General features: G+C 43.6%; 1 protein-coding gene across 1 annotated transcript in view; it reads left to right on the top strand.

Moving 5' to 3' along the window:
* The window catches only part of PAH (phenylalanine hydroxylase), a 55,858-nt gene that overhangs the window by 25,157 nt on the left and 10,327 nt on the right, over positions 1-20,374 (top strand). Inside the window, exons 3-5 of the mRNA XM_006019506.1 lie at positions 1,016-1,199; positions 12,216-12,304; positions 18,772-18,839. Of these exons, the coding sequence (XP_006019568.1) occupies positions 1,016-1,199; positions 12,216-12,304; positions 18,772-18,839 (341 nt within the window). The remainder of the gene's footprint in view (positions 1-1,015; positions 1,200-12,215; positions 12,305-18,771; positions 18,840-20,374) is intronic.

Below are 20,374 nucleotides of genomic sequence, written 5' to 3' on the forward strand. Positions count from 1 at the left end.
TGGACTTTGACTTTCCATTTTGAAAGACCAAATTGTATCATTATTATAAACCTGATTTTCCTAGAGGGCTTAGTACCATACTGCTCTGTGGATTCATGCAGAGAGAGGACATGAAAAGAAGTGGCGCAAAGGGTGGCCAAGTTGGCTTTTACATTTTCAGCCCAATGACTTCTTGCTTTTCCAAACATTGTTTCATTAGGTTAATAAATAAATTAAATGTATGTGGCAGTTATTAGTTCTTTATTTTTAGTGGTCAAATCCTGCATTGATTCTCTGTAAATTATTTTTTTCCCCCCACACAGACATACGTCCCTGATGTACCAGAAAGTGAAATTCACTTCCATGAAAAGGGCCAGTATATAAAGTTTATTCACTATTTAAGTCCTGCACAGGCTCTGTGTTGGGGCTTCAGAAGTGCATAGACTTTGTGTTAATTCATCCAGCCACAGGGCTGAACTGCGCCCCAGGGGATCAGAGCTTTCCTGTACAATTGCTCCATCTCACAGGCATTACACTGGTACAAAGGGCTTTGTGTGGACTGTTCACTAACCAGCGGTTCCCAACCACCGGGCTGCGGCCTGGTACCAGGCCACGAAGTGCTGGCTGCTGGGTCATAGCATGAGCTTTAACCACTGCTAGCAACAGTTCTATGCCCAGGCCATGCCCAAGCCATGCTGATTGGCTGGATGAGAATGTCCTCACTTGGCCAATGACTGTGACTTCAGTTTTTTTAAATTGGACCATGGTAACTGTGGCTAGTCACTTCCATATCAAATGCAACAGCTAAGAGATGATCCTCGCACCCCCCTCCCCACACAAAAAAAAAAAAAAAATAAATTTGTAAATTAGATTTTTCTATACTCAGTCCACCAAAATTCTTTGAGTGAACTTGCCAGTCCTCAGTATAAAAAAGGTTGGGAACCACTGCACTAACCAGTGGATTTCAGCTAGTTTGCCCCTTGCATTTCTACCTGCAGCACAGAGCTCCAAGATTCTATCCAATTTTTTCTTGTAGGAAAAAGGTATAAGCCTGACCCACATTGAGTCCAGACCTTCCCGCCTCAACAAAGACGAGTATGAATTTTTCATCAATCTGGATAGCAGAAACACTCCTTCTCTAGACAAGATCATCAGGACTTTGAGAAATGATATCGGAGCAACTGTTCATGAACTTTCCCGTACAAAGAAGAAGGATACGGGTAAGGAAACACTGATCATAAAAATTATATGTATTTCTACCTCAGCCAATCATTCTCTTCTGTTTTCTTTAGGAATGGAGTTTTCAAACTGATCACTCTGCCTGTTTTCCCTCCTTTCCTTTGTCTGCCTTGTCTATTTGGATTATAAACTTTCTTGGGCAGGAACTTTCTCACTCTGTGAATATGCTTGGCATCTTGGATAGTTAATACTGATTTTGGTTGAGACCTCTAAGTTATAGTAGAAACAAATAATACCATATTTACTCAAATACAAGATGACCCTGATTATAAGATGACCCCCAATAATTAGATTTATATATTGAAAATATATACATTTGTTATATATTTTCCAGGCATATAATATCGGAGGTTTGTCTTGAAAGTGTCCACTTTCCACTACTACAGCAGGGAAAATAAATCTGGGGGGTCAGGTAGCTCCATTGCTCTCTGCTTCCCCCTAACTACTTCCCCTAGCAGCCCCTTCCTCCTCTCCTTACTGTCAGATCCTACTCTCCCTGGAGCACACGGAAGTGAGGAGCAAACTGAAAGACATTAACCTTGAAATTAAACATGGCTGTACTAATTTGCTTATAGTACCCATACACTTACTTCATCCAGAATTGATATCTGTTAATCTTTTTTTGAAACTGCTGTAAGCTTTACCACAAACACATTTTTGAGCAGTACTTTGACACCTACCTATATGTAGTACAAACTATACATAATATTAGTCCAAACGCAAAGGCTTATGATTTGCCATATACTAGGCCTGTGTGAAGCTGCTAGTATTCGCTTCAAATTTGGATTCGGTCAATTTGGGGGACAGTGATTTGATTCAGTGATTTGGCTGCTGCCGAATCTCTGAATTACACAGGCCCATCCCCTACCCACTCTCCCAGCTCGGCAATGGCTGCCCTGCCTGCCCCAGCTCCCAGCACTTGGGAAAAAAAAAAGCCCTAACTCAGTAGATGCTGCCAGGCAGGGGGCAATCCCTGCTGCCCCCCACTGCCCCATGCTGTATGGGGGGCTCTGCATGAGCCCCATAGCCCCTCTCCACTGTCCCAGACCCCCCATGGCTGCCCCACTCGGCATGGCTCCGACCCTTTAAGAAAAAAGACCCAGACTCCACCCCAGACTCACCATTCCTGCCAGGGGGAGTGATCCCTGCTGCTCCCCACTGCTCCTGCATGGAGGGGCTCTTTCACAAGCCTTCCAAAATCCTGAGGCTGCTGCAGGAGCAATGAGTCCCAGGGCTTTTCTCCGTTTTTTTTCCTTAAAGGGCCTGAGCTGCGGTGGGTGAGGCAGCTGTGGGGGGGACTGGGGTGCATTGTGGGGCTCATGCAGAGCCCCCTACACAGCATGGGACAGTGGAGGCAGTGGGGATTGCCCCCTCACCTGGCAGCACCTGGTGAATGGGGCTTTTCTTTAAAGCACTGGGAGCTGGGGTGGGTGGGGCAGCCATGGGGGGGGACTGGGGGAGCAGGCAGGGGGCCCCCCCTGGGTCCCTCCACTCTCTTTCCGCCCCCCCCTGCAGCTCCCTGCTGCAGCCACAAGGGACTGCCCAAATCATCAAAACTCTCCAAATCTTTTCAAAAGATTTGGAGAGCTTTGAATTGATTTGGACCTTTCAATTGGTCCCCTGATTCAATTTGGATTTGGAGATTGGACCATAAAATTCCCTGGGCTGGTCCTCATGAGAATCAACAGCATTTTAAGTCATGGTGACCCCATAGCTCAGCACTACTCATTATGTGTGTATACTCCAGATACCCCCCACAAAGGAGCCATATGCTAATTAACCCCCACTCATGACTGGAACCGGGTGTTTTTATCATGAGCCCTGGGATGCTCCAAAATTTTATATGCAGATAAGATGCAGGGCAACCTGGTGGAGGACAAGGTCACTCAAATCATATGTATCAGTCTGAGAGAGGGGGCAACAGAGAGAGTTTGGGGCCCCATTTCATGATGTTTGCCAGGCATTTAAGGCTGGTGGAGAAACAGGAATAATTGGAAACGAGAAAGAAAGGCACAATTCAATCATGGGAGTGAGGAGGAAATAAAAATGTATGCAATGTAGCGGATCACCATGACTTGGAAAAGAGTCAGCACTGAGGGGGGGGACTATGCTTAAAGGACACTACAATATGTCTCATTGTCATGGTGTGGGGTCCTGTGGGATGCCTGGTTTCAGCCCTAGGGTTTATATGTATATAAACCCTTATATGTACCATGCCCTGCCCCCTTCAGTCAGCTGACCGCTGGCAGATGTGGGTCATTAACTACTCTACTTGCCCTGGTGACCACCAGCTGGGCTCCTTACTCACTGCTAGGGCTCTTTCCCCTCTTTAGGAGCAGGGCACCCAAGTGCTGCGACACTCATTCAAATGGGGTATACTAACTTATACCTACGATGGGGCCCTATCAATATGTTCATCTAATATGGATCATATATTTTATAGTCATGATCAGTGTTGGCTACATTTAATCAACTTCACAGTTGGTTTCCATTGCTGAGCATATGTTGCCTTTGGCAGCAGTTTAGTGATGAACAGTGTATTTTGTGAAATTTCTTTGTATGCAGTTTTTAGGTGAGGGGCCTTTTCCCTCATACAAATTGGAGAAGAAAGCCATGAGTTGTATTTGAGTAAACATGAAAATCATTTTGCTGTTTTCGGTATTCTAGTTATATTTATTGGTGATATTCTAGTTGCTGGAAGTATTGCAGTGGTACTGGTGATTGTAACTACCGGTAGCTGTATAGCTGAAACTCAGATACCCATGTTTGATTTTTAAAAAAAAGACACGAGTCTGCTAGGCCTACACCGATGCTGACTTTTATAGAACAGGATGAGCCTGAATAAGAAGTTCACAGACTATTTCAAGCAATGCTATTCTGTTTCTATGCACATCACCTAAATTAAAATTTGTGTTTTAACAAAATCAGCACTTGAGATGCTCCATGTTAGTTATTCCAACCTCTTCCAAGTTACCTAAGATGTTGCATCAGTAAGATACATAAGAACTCATTTAATTTTAAATATGTGATTTCTTCTATTGGAAGTAATGAGATCACTTCTTAAATGTTTTGTTAAATCAGCACTAGAGTTTTCAGCACCAGAGCATTCAGCACCAAACAGAACTAAGTCCCATGTACCAGTATTTTTAATGATGAAATACCATGTATTGAGTATACTTTTTACTTTCCTAAGAGGGACTGTTTTCTCTAAGTCACAAATGGATTGTTAGGGGCATGTCTACACATGTGCTTTACTGCACAGTAGACTAACTTGCTAAGCAGTAAAGTGTCACTAACTACACGTGTGGCAATTAGGGTGGTATAGACTAATTTACTGCGCCATCAGATAATCCTGTCAGACACAAGTACTATCCAGCGGTGGAATAAATTACTGCACTTAAATGCACATATAGATGGTGATGTCTGGATTAGTTTACTCTGGCTCAAATTGTGCTGGAGTTTATTCAGTTGCATTAATTGCACATGTAGACATACCTTAGGAGGTCAGCATTGAGGGATTTGCAGCTAGGGTTGCCATCATAGAGGACATTTTGGTTTTCTGCTACTCTGTCTTCTGTCCTCTACTGATATAAAACCCAACGCCTTTATGTCTTCTATTTTTCTCTTCAAGACATATTGAGATAAAGGCGTCAGGTTTCGTATCAAGAGAGGACAGAGGACAATTGGACTGTCCTCTATGATGGCCACCCTATTTGCAGCTCCCTCAGCTTGATGTCTCCTGCATTAAGTTCTTGCATCACTTTCCAAAGCTGTAGTGTTTTGAATACTAGCATGCAGATGAAGAAAAGCAGTTTATTAACATTAAAATAGAACACTGTAAATCATTTGCATGCACGGTATAAATCAAGCTGGCCACACTTGGATCACATTTTCTAGTAAAGGTTCATCTGGCAGTAGCTTATTAAGGGTTAATTAATGTTAACAGAAGCTGTGATTGTAGGCATGTTGCAGCTGATTATGAATCCATCAGTAGATGCTATGAATGGTTTAAAAGAACTTCTTGGCCTACTCGTCTCCATTACAATCTACAACAATTGATGGAGCTTTTCTTAAAGCTTCTGTTAGTCTTTATCTCACCCTTTACATACTATTTATTGAAGAGAGCATTAATACCCTGAGAAACCATATTTTAAATTCTACTAAATGCTTAAAATGCCAAAGAAGGCCCAAATAACTGAATGGTAATGAAAATGAAGTGTTGATCATAGACTAATCTTTTAAATCACTAGTGAGAAAAAGTGACCAAAGCCTGTAGTTGGTAATAAGAACTGATGTCATGGGGGCATGGTCCAGCATAAGGGCTGGTGTAAAGAAATCTAGTCCATGGGGGAATAGAGAGAGATGCTTTGCTTTAGGAAGGTATGTGCCTCCTCTAAGCTCTCTGACACTATTACAATGGGAAATTCACTACTCTATCACTTTTGCCTGGATTGCACTCTATGGACTGAGCCAATATCCAAACTGTCCCCATTCCCATGTACCTCTGACTGAAGGAGGGAGCAGCATGGGTGCTCCCCTGAGGCAAGGGGCAGGCACTGTGACAGGCCATGAGCAAGCCAGCAGTAGGAGAGGGGAGGCAGGTTCTTGTGCACCCACTCCCCAGCACAACATACTGATCTAAATCAAGCATAATCTGGTTCTCAGTTTTCTGGGCTTTATTGCACTCCCTGAAAATCAGGCAGATTTTTTTTCCATTGGCTTTGGTGGAAGAGGAATGTGAACACCACTAATGATGTGAACAACATTCTTAGTGATGTCAACAATCGTTTTGCCTCTGTAGGTAAATAAAGCGAAATAATGTCCTCCAGGGTGCTACATGCTCTCAGTTCTTACTGGAGTCAAGGAGAATTGAAGAGACTCAGCAGGGTTGGGACTGGAGTGAAGACTGTCAGATTTGGCCCAGAGATATATGTATAACAAAACCCCAAGCCCCAATATTTTAAATACTTAAATTCCTCTTTCAGATAGCAGATGTGATTTTAATAGGATTTTAGATAAGTTTGACTTTAAATGCTTTAGGTCTGGTTCTTCCTCTTCTTTTCTAGGAACAACATGAAAGGGCATTAATATCTTCCTGAGATAAATCCTGGTAATCCTTTTACCATTTCCTTTGTGTCCTATTCATATCATTACATCTGTGGGGGTTGGGGGAAGGGAAACAGACTCTTTGGAGTCAGTCCTCCCATTTTAGGAGCTGGACAGACAAAGGTTATGGCTGGACAGGGAATTATGATCACCTACTATCAAAGACTTTGTTTTTAGTCAGACATCATCTTTCTGAATTATACTTCCAGAAAAACTCTACGGAGTCTAGCAGACTTTTATTAAATATGTTGTAGTACAGTCCTCAGTCCAGCATAGATACATCTCAAAATGTCAAGAACAAAAAGGACCACAGACGAAGTCCTGGTCTTACTGAAGTTACTGGAAGAATTATTTTTGACTGCAGTGGGATTAGGAGTGTATTGCACTTATCCATATGAATAAAAAATGCTTTAAGAGCCAGATTAACACATTAGTGCAGCAGAGATGAACTTGAAGCTTTCTAGTTGGAGGCATAGCTGGTTTTTTTTGTTTATTATTTTCAACAATGATCGACTAAAAATAATGTAAAGTGGTAGCAGCTTATTGTCAAGAAAAGTAAAGATCAAATAAATCCTTTGGTCTTTTACTTCTTGTCTCTTCCCTTTTCAGTTTCAGTGTTTAGCCTTGGTGGTAGGGCTGACACCCCATAAGAGATATTTCCAAAGGATCAGATTAAGGCGGTTTAAGGAGCAAAGTGTGGGTGGCACACTGTGTACTCAATGTACACAGATCTTCAGGCTCAGAGGGAAAAGAAAGCACCTATCTACAGATACAGTGATAGAAATTGTTCCTTAAGTAATAAGTAGTGGTATAAATAAATAACGGACAGGGTCAAATGAAAACAAAAATATATAATCACAAGAGACATATTTTAGAGACAATAAAACATAACAAAAACATAATCACCCCCAATAAAAAATTAGTTGTTTTATCATTATGTTGAATGTTGTCATAGTCTTCTCTGATTACCAGATAAAGCCAGTGGAAGTGTTATCCTTTAGACACAGCCATGCCAAAAGAGAATTGTTGTACACATTGCTAGGATAATGGTGTTGCTTCCCTACCTACTGTCTATAGAAGCTATTTTTCTTTGCTCAGGATGATGGGCTCTGTTCATTTGGGCTCTTGCGGGGACCATTAAGGTGTCAAAGGTGGCCAGAGCCACCATTAAGGTGTCAAAGGTGGCTCTGGCAAAGTTTTGCTCCTGTATTATCTCTTGGTGACTAATGTCCCATCCGGTGTAATGACTGTTTTCCTGACTTGTTGTAAAGATGACAGCCTGATTTTTGGTCAGATGATGTTAAATAGATACCGTTCATTTTACATTTCATCAGCTGATAGCCCCATGCTTTGATCCAGCAACACATGTGAACCTGGGGAGACAATTATTTAAAGACTGGAGAACACACCTTACATACCTTCCCTCATCAAAGAGAAGGTGAGGTGATGACTTGATCATAGTTCATACACCGGAGGAAGAGATCAGATAATAGAGACTTCTTTAATCCAACTGTCCAAACCATAGCCACACTGAATGGGGACAGAACTGGACAAATATACATCAGTTCACATTTTAACAGTGATGGTAACTCTCCATTGGAACAAATTACCAGGGGTGGGTTCTCTGCCCCTCAAAATTTTTGAACCAAGACTGACTTTTTTAAAGAAATTGTCTTTGTTCAGCCCCATTTTACTGGGCTTGGTGCAGAAATCAATGGATGACATCCTATAGCCTCTGTTATGATCAGAATGTCTCCCCTATGGCATTTAACATCTATTACTCTTTAATTCCGTGTATGATTGCATTAGTAGAATAGGGTGCTAGTAAGTTTCTGATCTTACATTTAGGCTTAGTGATAATTTACTTCTTTTCTTCTCAAAGTTCTCTTAACTGTAAGACAAAAGATAAACTTCCCCCAAGATCTAGTAAAAAATGACAAATCTTTTTATCCTCTGTCCCCTTCCAAATCAAGTAATGAATGACAGGTTTATTCCACTAATATAACTGAAGCTTAGAAAATGCTAGCAAAATGTCGTAATTATGAAGGTAATTGTATATCTTCACATGAGTGATGTGCTAACTGTGAAGTCATTCACCAGGCCAAGTGTCTTTTGTGGAGTCAGAATTATTTGTTTTGAAAACACAGTGCATCTCTTCATGACTCTTTCTGGAAACAAGCTGAGTATTTGCAGACCTCTAGGAGCCCAGTAATAAAGGAATTAAATATTATTCTGTTTCAGTGTGGGGGAAATGCAGACAATTTATTGCATTTCTGAGACAGGCTGGAGGCTGGGGTTCTGTAGGAGCCTTGTTTACTAAACCCTGGGGCTGGCCAAAGCATTTGGATCTGTTTAAAAAAGGGCTAAACCTGTGCCTCGAACTGCTATAAATTTAATAGACCTGTCTCTGACCCTTCTCACAATGGTCAGAATGGAGGAACTCTGGAGAAACTCCTAAGTGCTTCCGTTTTGTTGCCCCACATATAAATAGCTTATTAGCATCCTATTAAACATTTGACCCCATGTTAATTTGGTCACCACTTGGGTGTCCAGTATAGGCCCATAAATGAAGCTGTTTCACGTACAGACAAATCAATATTTATTACTGATCAGCCCACGGTTGCTCTTCAGTTCCTCACAGAGGCTCACTGTTGCAACAGCTTGCTCTGGCCATTCATTAACTGCACTGCAGACAGACAGCAAGTCTAGTTAACTAGGTCTGGAGCAAAAGCAAGTCAGCAAGCAAAATATTTGACAAATTCATTGAGGGGATAATTTGATTTGATATTTTTAAACTGTTGCTAGGATTATTTGGGAAGGGTTTTTGAATGACAATGCAGGGCACTACACCCCAGGAGCTCCTGCCCATCCTTTTTGGTTTCACTCCACGATATAGTACCCAGTCCTGTCTTGTGCTCAGCACCCTCAGTTCACATTAACATATGGAACTGAGAGCATACATTACTGAATAGGTGCAGACTCATGGGTCTTATATGACCTTCTGTTGTATCTACTTTATACCAGACAGGCTGGTGTATATAGGAGGTATAAAGCCTCCCTTCCCCCACTTGGATTTTCCATAGAGACTGTCCATTTGGTGCAGAGCTATTCCATCGGCTCAAGCTGCCTGAGGCACAGAAAGTCTTCTGAAGTGGGCTGAGGAATGGGTATAAGATGAAGGTGGCAGGTACCAGATTAGGAGTGATAAGAGCTGCAACAGAGGTAGACTTGTTTGCTGCAAAATATTGTGTGTGCCACTGAAGCAATGGGAGGGCCTGCCCTAAAGCCCAGTGGGGTCCACCTTGACTACCAGCAGCTCCTAAATGTGGAGAGGTAAGCCAATTCCACTCTGCCCCTGGGCTGATGCCTTCACCATTACTGGGATGAATCTACCCCATGGTTTCCAAATCAACAGTCTGTTGAATAAAAGGTATCTAATAAAAGTAGGCCATTATTATCCTGCTGATTCACATAGACTTGGAACTGAAGTTCCCCAAACCTAAAACTAAACCTAAACTTATCTAGATCAGAGAAATACTCACTCCCTACTCTCCAAAAACCCCTAATAGACTTTCATTCTGGAAAACCCTGCGCTGAAATCTGTTGTAGGGCACTGTTGGTTTCACAATCCCCACTGGGCCTTCTGTGTTGAATTCTTGCAGGTTCTCTGGGAAGGGCAGTAACATGACAATAATAGTTAATAAGTATCACTTAGCTTCAAGATACCACTTTTCATTCCTAGATCTCAAATCACTTTACAGAACACCATTCTCCCACCTCCCCCCCCCCCCCCCCCCCCCCCATTTTTCTCAGCTGGAGATAACTGAGGCACAGCACAGTGAAGTGATTCACTCAAGGCCATACACAAGGCCAGTGGTGGAACTGTCAGTAAGTTCTAGGCTTCCTGATTAAGTAACACATATAGGAAATAATGGCACCTCCCAGGATTATCAAATGGGATTTACTTTCATTAAGTGAAGGGCAGTTGTGACTCTTGTATCAAATGGTTGTATCATTCTATAAGGGAGTCCCATTTGCTTGATTATTTGGAAGGAATGGAAATTGCTAGCAGAAAACAGAAGAAATACCCAGTAGTGAAAGATGTTTAGAGATACTGCTGCTGCTGCCATCTAGTGACTATTATGTCCCTTTTTTAGCTTTAAGAGATGTGCGCGACTCCAAAGAATGTTTCTTTTTTAGATTCTCCAAGGCATTCACTCTCATTGCAGGGGAAGAAAGTCACTATAAAAAGAGCAAGTTTTGGATGTTTATAAATTGTTTTCAGCAACACAGGAATGCTAGAAGATCAAAGAGACAGTGGTACAGCTATTGCATAAGTGTGCATAACACAGCCTGTCAGCCAGTAGTCATTAGAGAGAGCTCTCCTGTGGCCTCTGTGAAATGAGCTAGTGGTCTTACTCCAGTTCCAGTATGCAGGTGTCCCCATCACATATACCCAGCACCATAAATGCCTTCTTTATTGTCCATCTCAGCAGAGAGACTAAGGGCTGAATAGGCCTGAAGACAGAATGATCCTCTCATCCCCTTAGGTGGTCCATCCGGATCAGGGTTGTGGCACATCAATGAGGCGCTGTGGGAGATAGATTGCCCTGCAGCTGTGTGCGCATCTTGGAGGACTTACACAGGACTTCCATTTCAGAGCTGTCACTGCAGAACGTTTCATGAGGGCAAGATTCACTAAAAGCAAAACTTGAAATAAAATACAATTGTATCCCTTAGCGGCAGTATTCTGGTTAGGGCAGAAAGCTGTGCACAGCAAGGCACTCGCTGAATGAGTGATGGACTTTTATGCAGGAAAGAAGCTAAATATGTATGTGCCATGTTATGTTCAGCTGGTAGAGAGAGCACTGAGTCCTCTCACAGCTGAATTCTCTCCTTTAAATTCAGGTGATCCCAAGAGGAATGCCTCTCATTTCCCTCAGTGGGAGTTATATGTACCCTGTCTGAAGAGAGTAAGGTGCATGAATAGAAATTGCAGGCTTCAGGTGACATCCAAGCTGTGATCTGTGGTTATCACAAGAGTTGTAGTGACTCCTCTCCTGCAGGAGTAATTGTTTTGAAGAGATTTTGGCAGCATTCCCCCCTCTTTGATCAAGGTAAAAAGAATTTTTATTTGCTCTCATGCAAAGTCAGTGCAGCTTGCATGTAAAATGCTATGCAGACCTGCAGGCTGGTAGCTTTTTTACTTCCATCTCGTGCTGGTTTAATATGGCATAAATATGCACAGAAGGTGCAGGCACATCAGACCCATAATGTTCATGCAGTTTTTTAATGACTCTTTATGCATTTTATATATAGTGTATGATTAGCATTTGATGCAATGCTAATCAATTGTATCAGAGAGTGGTTACATTTTTTTATATACTAATGCCTGTTTTAGGCCATCCTAACTGATAAGGATTAACGTGCTAGTTTCATAGGGGCAGATTATCCTGCATCCTGCCTATTGTCAGGCTTCTTGCATCTTTCTCTAAAGGAAGAGATTTTGGCTGCTGTGAGATCTGGGATATTGGATTGGATGGATTCTGGGGCTGTTTTAGTATGGCAAGTCCTACGTTCTGATAATCAGAGAAATCCAAATAAACAAGCAATAAATAATCCCAATGAAATGTAATCCTGAGACCTGGATTTACCAGGGCACTTCAGCTGCTTCATTTTGCTCCAAAAATGCAAAATAGCCCCAAACACAAGTAGGCAGAGCAGTTGGGTTTGCTGTTGCTTTGTGCTGCTGGCGCAGTTCGAAATGGCCAAAATGTACCAGTTTTATGCTAGTTCATAATTACAGTGAAAATGTTGAAAGAATTGGATGAAGGCCCAGAATAAGGTAAAGCTGAAATAGAATAATCTGTATTTCCCTTTTTGTGTTGCAGTGCCATGGTTCCCTAGAAGTATCCAGGAGCTTGACAGATTTGCCAATCAGATCTTAAGCTATGGAGCTGAGCTGGATGCAGACCATCCTGTAAGAAAGGAGCCCTGTGTTTTTAGACATAACTTGACTGTAATTGGGTCTGATGATTTTCCCATGGGAACATTCTTTACAGTGGGCCAGTTTCTGAGCTGTCCCATGGATCTAGGGTTATCTGAAAGCTATTCCAATCTCTAGCAAAAATTAGAGATCCCCAAAGGTTACTGTAATTTATAAAAGTGCTGGCAGCGCAAAAGGGGTATTGTGGTAACTGGCAGTCTCTAAAACACAGAGTTACCAGACACACGCCCCTTTTTCTCAGTTATTCCAATTATACTTATGCAAAGGAGTCTGAATGTAATGGCTCAAGGGACAGTTTGGGGCCATTCATGGGCTCATGCCACAAAAAGTTGGAAGGCACTATATTACAGCATGGGGAAATGGAGAGTTTCCTTCCTTCAAAATATTAACAGGTGATTGAAATTTATATCTTGTCATTTATTTATGGAGTCTAACATTGCATTTGTGTGGCATAACACAATAAAAGAAATGGTCTCTGCCCCCCAAAACTTGCAATTCACAGTTGGCCCTAATATACAAGCGAAGGCAGTCTGTTTGCAGTAGTTAGCATGTGAATTCTTAAGGTATTTTTAAAACTCTGCCCAATATAAAAATACTTTCTGTTTCAACCCCCCGCCTTCCAACCAAACAACTTATTTTCATGTCAAAACACACCCAGTTTCATGCAGTGCAACAGAAATTGCTGCTATTACTTTAATTGAGACAGGGTGATTATAAATAAATTACATGCAGCTCAACAAAAATTGCAGCTATTAGTTTAATTGAGATGGGGTGATTAGTCATTCACTACCTATTGCTTAATCCAAAATGCGTTATGTATCATGTACAATGATTCATAATATTCAGTGTGGTCATATGAAAAACAGAATGAAAGAAGATGCGATTACTTGAGTGAACTGAATCAATAGCCCTCTCATGTATTGCACTGGAATAAAACAACATTGAACTTGAAAGCAAAAAAGAAATAAAAATAGGGTATTGAAATGTATAAAGCATCTCAGCACCAATTGCTGGATCTAATTAGTTAGTGATCAGTTTCCATTAAGTTGTCTTAAAAAGGAAATACAACTAGGCATATGTTATAGCAGTGGTGCTTAACTTCCAGCCTGCAGGCCAAATGTGGCCCAAGCAGTTATGTGATCTGACCTACCCAGCTCTCCACAGTGTGTGGCCGGGTCCCAATCTGGTTTGAGGGGCTTGGGCCAGGCCCAATCCAGTGTACAGGGCCAGGGCATGGCCCCATCTTTCTTATGGAGCTGGGGACTGATCAGCAGGTAAGGCTGGGCTGCAGGTGCGATCCAGTATGTGGGGCTAGTGCCCGATCCAGTGCGTGGGGCTAGGGCCTTGGGCTGATCTGGTGTGCAGGCTGGGTCCCTGGACATGATATGGTGCACAGGACAGAGGCCACACACCAGACTGGCCTTGCACAGTAAAATGGGCCTTGGCTTCACATGCCAGATCAGGCTTATGGATTGTGTCTGGTCAAAAGTTGGGCACCACTGTGATATAGTAAACAAGGATGACAGAATTTAAGATGCAGGAAGAGGAAAAGCAGGAATCTCTCAGGGCTAGATACATACATTTAAAAAGTCTAAGGTGGAATCTATCTAAGTAACATGGTTTTCCATGAGTAGCATAGTTCAGATTGGTTGCAAACAGAAAACGCATTTGCCCAGGAGGTTGGGGTGGGGAGCAAATATTAGAGCAGGTTCTGCCATTTTTAAACCAGTGTCTGCAAAACTTCTCTTCTGTTGTGACTATAGACCAGTTTCCAATTGCTTATCCTGGTAAAAGTGTAATGTCTGTACCCGGCCCAGATGTTTTAGCATTTCAGGTAGATAAGGGAGATAATAGTAGAGCAATGTTCTCTTATGCTATTCTAATGCATCATCTGTTCTCATATATACTAGTACACTTTGCTTTGGATTCAACTGTGTCATGTATCTGGCTTCATCACAGTTGTCCCCAGATCCATTTCCATCCTATATTGCGTATGGAACCATTTGTTAACTGTTTGGGAGTCAGATAAATTATTATTACTTTTGTACACTACAACAACACTAGTCAAAGTCTCAGTCAAGATGGGAGTCCCATTGTTCAAGGCTCTGGAAATATACACAGTGGCCATGTCTACATGAGAAGCTGCCTGTTTTACTGTGCAGTAGTGTCATGTGGCGACAGCCATAATGTGATGCTACTGCGCAGTAGCTTTAGTCTACTACACACTAGCGTCATGAAAAAAGTGTTCATCAGCCCTGCTACACAGTAACTCAGGTTACTGCTCAGTCATTTAGTACTTTTAGTACATTTAGTACTTGTCTATACAAGTACTAAATGAGTGTGCAGTAATGACTGAACAGTCAGCGTCTCGTGTAGACATGGCCAGTGAGGAGCAATCTCAACTCCGAAGAACAGTCTAAATAGCCATGCATGACAAAGATTGGGAGAATTACTATGCCTATCTTAAGAGATGGGGACCTGAGGCAGAGAGAGATCAAATAACTTGTCCTAGGTCACACACAGTCAGTGGCAGAGGTTGAAATTACAATGGACTGAGCTGCAAAACTGTCTTTTCTTTCTGTTGTAACCTGAGTTTTATCTGTGTCCTCTGGGATGGCTGAATTTGCAGGAACAGAGGTCTCATCTATGCTGAACTTCAAACAGTTTGAGGACAGCTTTAGGCATGGCTTCAGCTGGACCAGTTTCTCACATGGTTTGACTAGGTACTGAGGAGTGGACCTAATAAGCAGAAGCTTCTTTTAAGCATGGTTCTAAAATGGTTCAACCCTGCTGTTAGGGTGCTTGTACATGTGATGCCATTACCATGAACAGGTGACGAAAATGTCATTTTGTGCGAGGCTTAATGGTGTTACACTGTACATGTGCAAGAGTGTTGGGGGTTTAAAATGAGTTTGCATCATTGCAAACTAAACTACATTCCAATGTAGTTTAGTTTGCAATGGTGTGAATTGCAATGATGCAGCTGTCAGCTTGCCCCCCAGCAGCACTAGAGGCAGGCAGGCTCTGCAGAAAAAAAGGATCAGGCCCCTCGCTGCTTCTGCCTTCAGCAGCCTCCTGCTGCCAGCAGAACAGCTGGGGGCATCCAGGATTGGCCTAGTTTGCCCCTGTGGCAGTGCAGGAAGGTGGCAGGAGGGTGTCTGGGTTTGCTGGCAGCTGGAGAAGGCAGCAGAGATGGTGCACAGGGTTTTGGAAGCCCAGGCAGGCTGCTAGCTGGCTGGGTGCTGTCCCAGCTCAGAGGCACCCGATCCAATGCTTCCCCAGCCTGCCTGGGCTTTCAGCACCCTGTGTACCATCCCCACCACCTTCTCTAGCTGCCAGCACACCCAGCTGCCCTTCTGCCATCTTCTCATGCTGTCCCAGGGGCAAGGCAGCTCATTCCTGGGTGGCCCCAGGTGTCCTGCTGGCCGCAGGACCCTGCTTTCAAGCAGAAGCAGTAAGGGGCCTGATTCTTGCTGTTGTGGAGCCTCCCCACTCCTTCCTCCACAGCTGGAAGGTGATCTGCTGGTGGGCTGAGAAGCCACTGAGCTGCAGGGGGCACCAGTCCTTCCCTCCATGGTAGCAGCACCCCCTAGGGCCACCTGGGTGGGCTGCCAGTGGGCTGGATGCTTCCCCAACTCAGAGACAGCACCTGGTCCAATCCAACTGTTCCCTGAGCCTGCCTGCTGGAAGCCTGCCAGGTGCTGCTCCCTGGGTGGGCTTGGGGAACAATTGGATCAGACCGGGTGCTGTCTCCAACCTGGGGCAGCATCTGGCCACTAGCAGCCCAGCTGGGCAGCTATGGGGGGTGCTGCCAGCATGGAGGGAAGGACTGGGGCCCCCATTGCCCATTGGCAGCTCACCCCCTGGCCACAGGAAAGCTTTGGCTCCAAAAAAAAAAGGATTGGGCCCCTTGCCATAACATGACCAAAAAATGGAAGTGGTGGGTTTCAATTAAACACCCACTGTTTCAATTTAGGGGCATAAAATAAAACCCTGAGGACTAAAACCTTGTCATTGTATACAAGCACCCTTACTGACCAGTCAGACTTTGTAGACAACACATTAAAACAGGTTAAATGCCCTTTTGCACAGCTTTAATGGTGTTGCTGTTTGCACAAGTTTGCAAATTCGGTGGCGTATTACGTGTGAATTCCAGCTGCTGTAGCAAATTCAGTGGCAACCTTGTCATTGTATACAAGCACCCTTACTGACCAGTCAGACTTTGTAGACAACACATTAAAACAGGTTAAATGCCCTTTTGCACAGCTTTAATGGTGTTGCTGTTTGCACAAGTTTGCAAATTCGGTGGCGTATTACGTGTGAATTCCAGCTGCTGTAGCAAATTCAGTGGCATAGTGCGCCTTAAATGAATTTGGGGCGCAGCAAACTGAAACACCTCTGAGGAGTTTTAGTTTGCTACCTTACAGCCGTGGAGGGAATCACCAGGGTCCGTGTGGCTCAGGAGCTGTGCAGACAGCCCCAGCAGGCAGCCCGGCAGTAGCCCAGGAAGGCAGGCTGCACTGAAGGAAAAAAAAAGTGGCAAGCCTGATCTTTTTTTTTTTTTCCCCCTTCCCTGGAGCATGCCTCCCTGCCTGAGGTGCGCAGTGGCCCAGTGCTTTCTTCGTCAGCTGCGGTGCCCCCTGGGACTGCCCAAGTTGTGTGTCTGTGGGCGGGTGCTGCTTGGAGGGGGGCAGCTGCTGCTGCAGAGGGAAGCACCAGCCTCCCCACACCCCAGAGCTCAGGGACCTCTCGCTCTGCCGGCAACTCACTCTCCCCTCCCTGCCACTAGAGAGGCAGGGAAGTGACATGGGGGTATACTTGCTCTAAATTGAAGCGGGGTTTTTAAAAAACCACCGCGTCAATTTAAACCCCTGTGTCATCTACAAATGCCCACCACTGTTTTAGAAACTTTGTTCAGTGGAACTGTTCTGTAAACCAAGTTTTTGGCATAGTTTGGTTGCTAGTAAGAACAGGGTCAAAACATAGAAACAGAAGAAAATAGGACTGAAGAGACTTTTGCTCTAGGCAGAATCATCCCTGTCTAAACCATCCCAAGCAGATGTTTGTCTGCCTTTCATTATAAAAAAAAATGGTAGAATTCACACCTTCTCTAAGTAACCTCCTCTGGTGCTTACTGTTCCTAATATCATGGAATCATAGAAAATGAGGGTTGGAAGGGACCTCAGGAGGTCATCTAGTCCAACTCCCTGCTCAAAGCAGGACTATCCCCAATTAAATCAGTCCAGCTAGGGCTTTGTCAAGCCGGGTCTTAAAAACTTCCAGGGATGGAAATTCCACCACCTCTCTAGGTAACTTGTTTCAGTGCTTCACCACCCTCCTACTGAGAAAGTGCACTGGTTACCAACCCACTAGCTAAACTATTGCATGGGAGGATGTAAACGTGCAATCTGGCTTTTCAGCCCAGGGAGAAGCCTACTTCTCACTACAGTGCAAGATTTCCTACCATCAAAACAGGATTGATCTTGGAGTCCATACTTACCGCCTTACCCATTTCTATGTTTCTATGAAAAACTTCTTTTCCGTAAGGATATCTAGAATCTGGAACACACTCCCAGCAGAGGTGGTGCAGTTGCCATCCCTGGAGGTGTTCAAGAGGAGGCTGGACAAGCACCTCGTTGAGCTCATTTGAGCCCAATTACCTCCTGCCCATGGTAGGGGACCAGACTTGATGATCTTACAGGTCCTGTCTGGTCTTACTATTCTATTCTATGAAGCCATCTTCCCCGTTTTGCCTTTCCCTGGTGCCAAAACTGACTATACAGGGCACAACCTGACAAATGCACACGTGAGGTTTGCAGCCCTTCAAAGCAGTTTGAGTCATCGCAACCCATATGTGGTGTACATGCACCAGTTTTCTATGTTGCTAATTCGTAGCGCAGCAGGTTTTTTTGACACTAGGATCTCCCAGTGTCAAACCTCCTTGCCCCACTGAACAAAGTGGCATGGCTCACAAGGCAGCAGTGTGCACTGCCAGAAAAGGAGCCTAGCTGGCCAGAACCATGTTCTAGCCACTAGCTGGGCTCCAAGCAGCCAGCTCAGCACTACTGCTGCCCTTGGAGGCCCCCAGGTAAGGCTCTGCTGGGGCCTGCACAATTGCTGGCCCCAGCCTCCCCATACCCCATCCAGGTCACTTTGCCACGTACTGGAGTACGCGTGGAGGGGCATGTCTGGGGACCAATAGCAGTGGCACAAATATGTGCTCCTGCTCTTTGTCCTATGGGAAATGCGTGCCCCTGCACCTGCATGCTTGCCAGGATGCGCCCTACTTGTGGAATGGATTTTAGTACAAGATCACTTTCCTGTTCCCTCTGAATTCAGTGTCAGAGCTCCTGTTGATTTTACTGGTGGCTTGTTTAGGGCCTGAGCCCTGAATTGTTTTTACTAATTGAGAGGAATGCCTTTTAATCCTTTCTTTCTAGGGATTCAAAGATCCTGTGTACCGAGCCCGGAGAAAGGAGTTTGCTGATATTGCCTACAACTACAGACAGTGAGTGTGTAGTGCACAGACAGGGAAGAAACCTGTCACACAAGCAAATTCCTCCCTTTTTGCCCTTGTGCTTCTCTGTCAGTGGAAACAGGGGTATTTTCTTTTCCAGTGGTCTCCTTTCTTGCATATGTTTAAATCCTCCTATTCTTACATTTATCCCAAAACAACAGTTAAACAAAAGTAAATTGCTCAAGGTGCACATTCAAATGAGAGTATCTCCCCCTCTTTACCCACACACCACCACTAAGCTTTGTTGTCTAATTACACAGCAGTATCAGATGCTACTACAAAGACCTGAGCACTGAATAATGCAGCTTCTGGTATTCTTCACAGGAGGAGAAGGGGAGAGTGTTTATCATTCACATTAAAGTGGAAGCTGCACACGCTGTTAAAATAATGAATAACTTATGGTTCTGATGTTAATCCAGTCCTTAATACTCCACTTTTATCATGTCTGATCCAGCTGCACAGAGCAATTTAGGTTCTCATGTCACACAAAAAATAAACAAATGAAGATGATATGTCTACCTAGGCGGGACTTTTTTTTGCTTTTCTGCTTTTTTCAATTTTTCCCCATTGATCATGGTCCAATACAAAGGAATGAAACACCTGCCCCAAAGTTATTGACACCTTTACATCACTCCTAGTGGCTCAAGTCTTGAAGTTAGTTGCTCAACTCCCTTCATTTCAAAGGATTGTGCCATATAGTTAGTTTTTTATAAAGGGCTCCCTGATGTGAGGAGCAGTACTAACAGAACAAAAAGATGGGCCCTGCCGCAAAGGGCTTGCAGTCAGAGAATATGGCAAAACCACTGTGTTTAATTACTTTAAGGGAGTTAAGAAGTTAGAGAGAATCTTGCTGAAACATCTGGGCAAAGGGTTGTGGTAGGATTCTGTTCTTAGTTATATTTCTAGGAGTATATGGAAATAGTATACTTCCTGTGGAACTGACAGCAGAATTTGGCACACTTCAGCCAAACTTTATGTAAAAAATATAATAGAGAACGTATAAAACAGAGCTATTTTAAAATCTGAAAACATGTTAGAGGGATGAAACCAGGGTATTCTGACATATGTCCATATCAGGGGTTAGACAAAATTACTTCACAGTTAATCAAGAGTTCACAAAGTCCGTGCTTTTCAATGAGGCCAGAAACAGGAAAATGACAAGAGTCAAAGAAATGTGGCTTTTTTTTATTCTCCTGGAAGAGGGGGAGGCAGAGTTTTCACCTCCCTTGGCTCTGCCATAAGCTTTCCAGTTACACTACAAAGAATCCATGTCCTTCCTGCAGGGATGTCCCATCAGGGTCAGGGGAGCACAGAGAAAGAATGACAGAGGCAGCTGTGTAGAAAGTGGGGGGGTGGCTGTATATTCAAACCTCATATGAAAGGAGAGATGATCAGGGTCTTTAAAGATACCTATGAAATGCAGGTGTTCTTAACCCTTAAAATCAGCAAGCATAGGTGCAATAGCCACATATTAAATTAAATCACACTCTTTTCCCCCTGGTGCCTTTCAGCTATTTCTTCTCTTT

This window comes from Alligator sinensis, unplaced genomic scaffold (assembly GCF_000455745.1).
Source record: "Alligator sinensis unplaced genomic scaffold, ASM45574v1 scaffold74_2, whole genome shotgun sequence".
NCBI classification, from domain to species: Eukaryota; Metazoa; Chordata; order Crocodylia; family Alligatoridae; genus Alligator; species Alligator sinensis.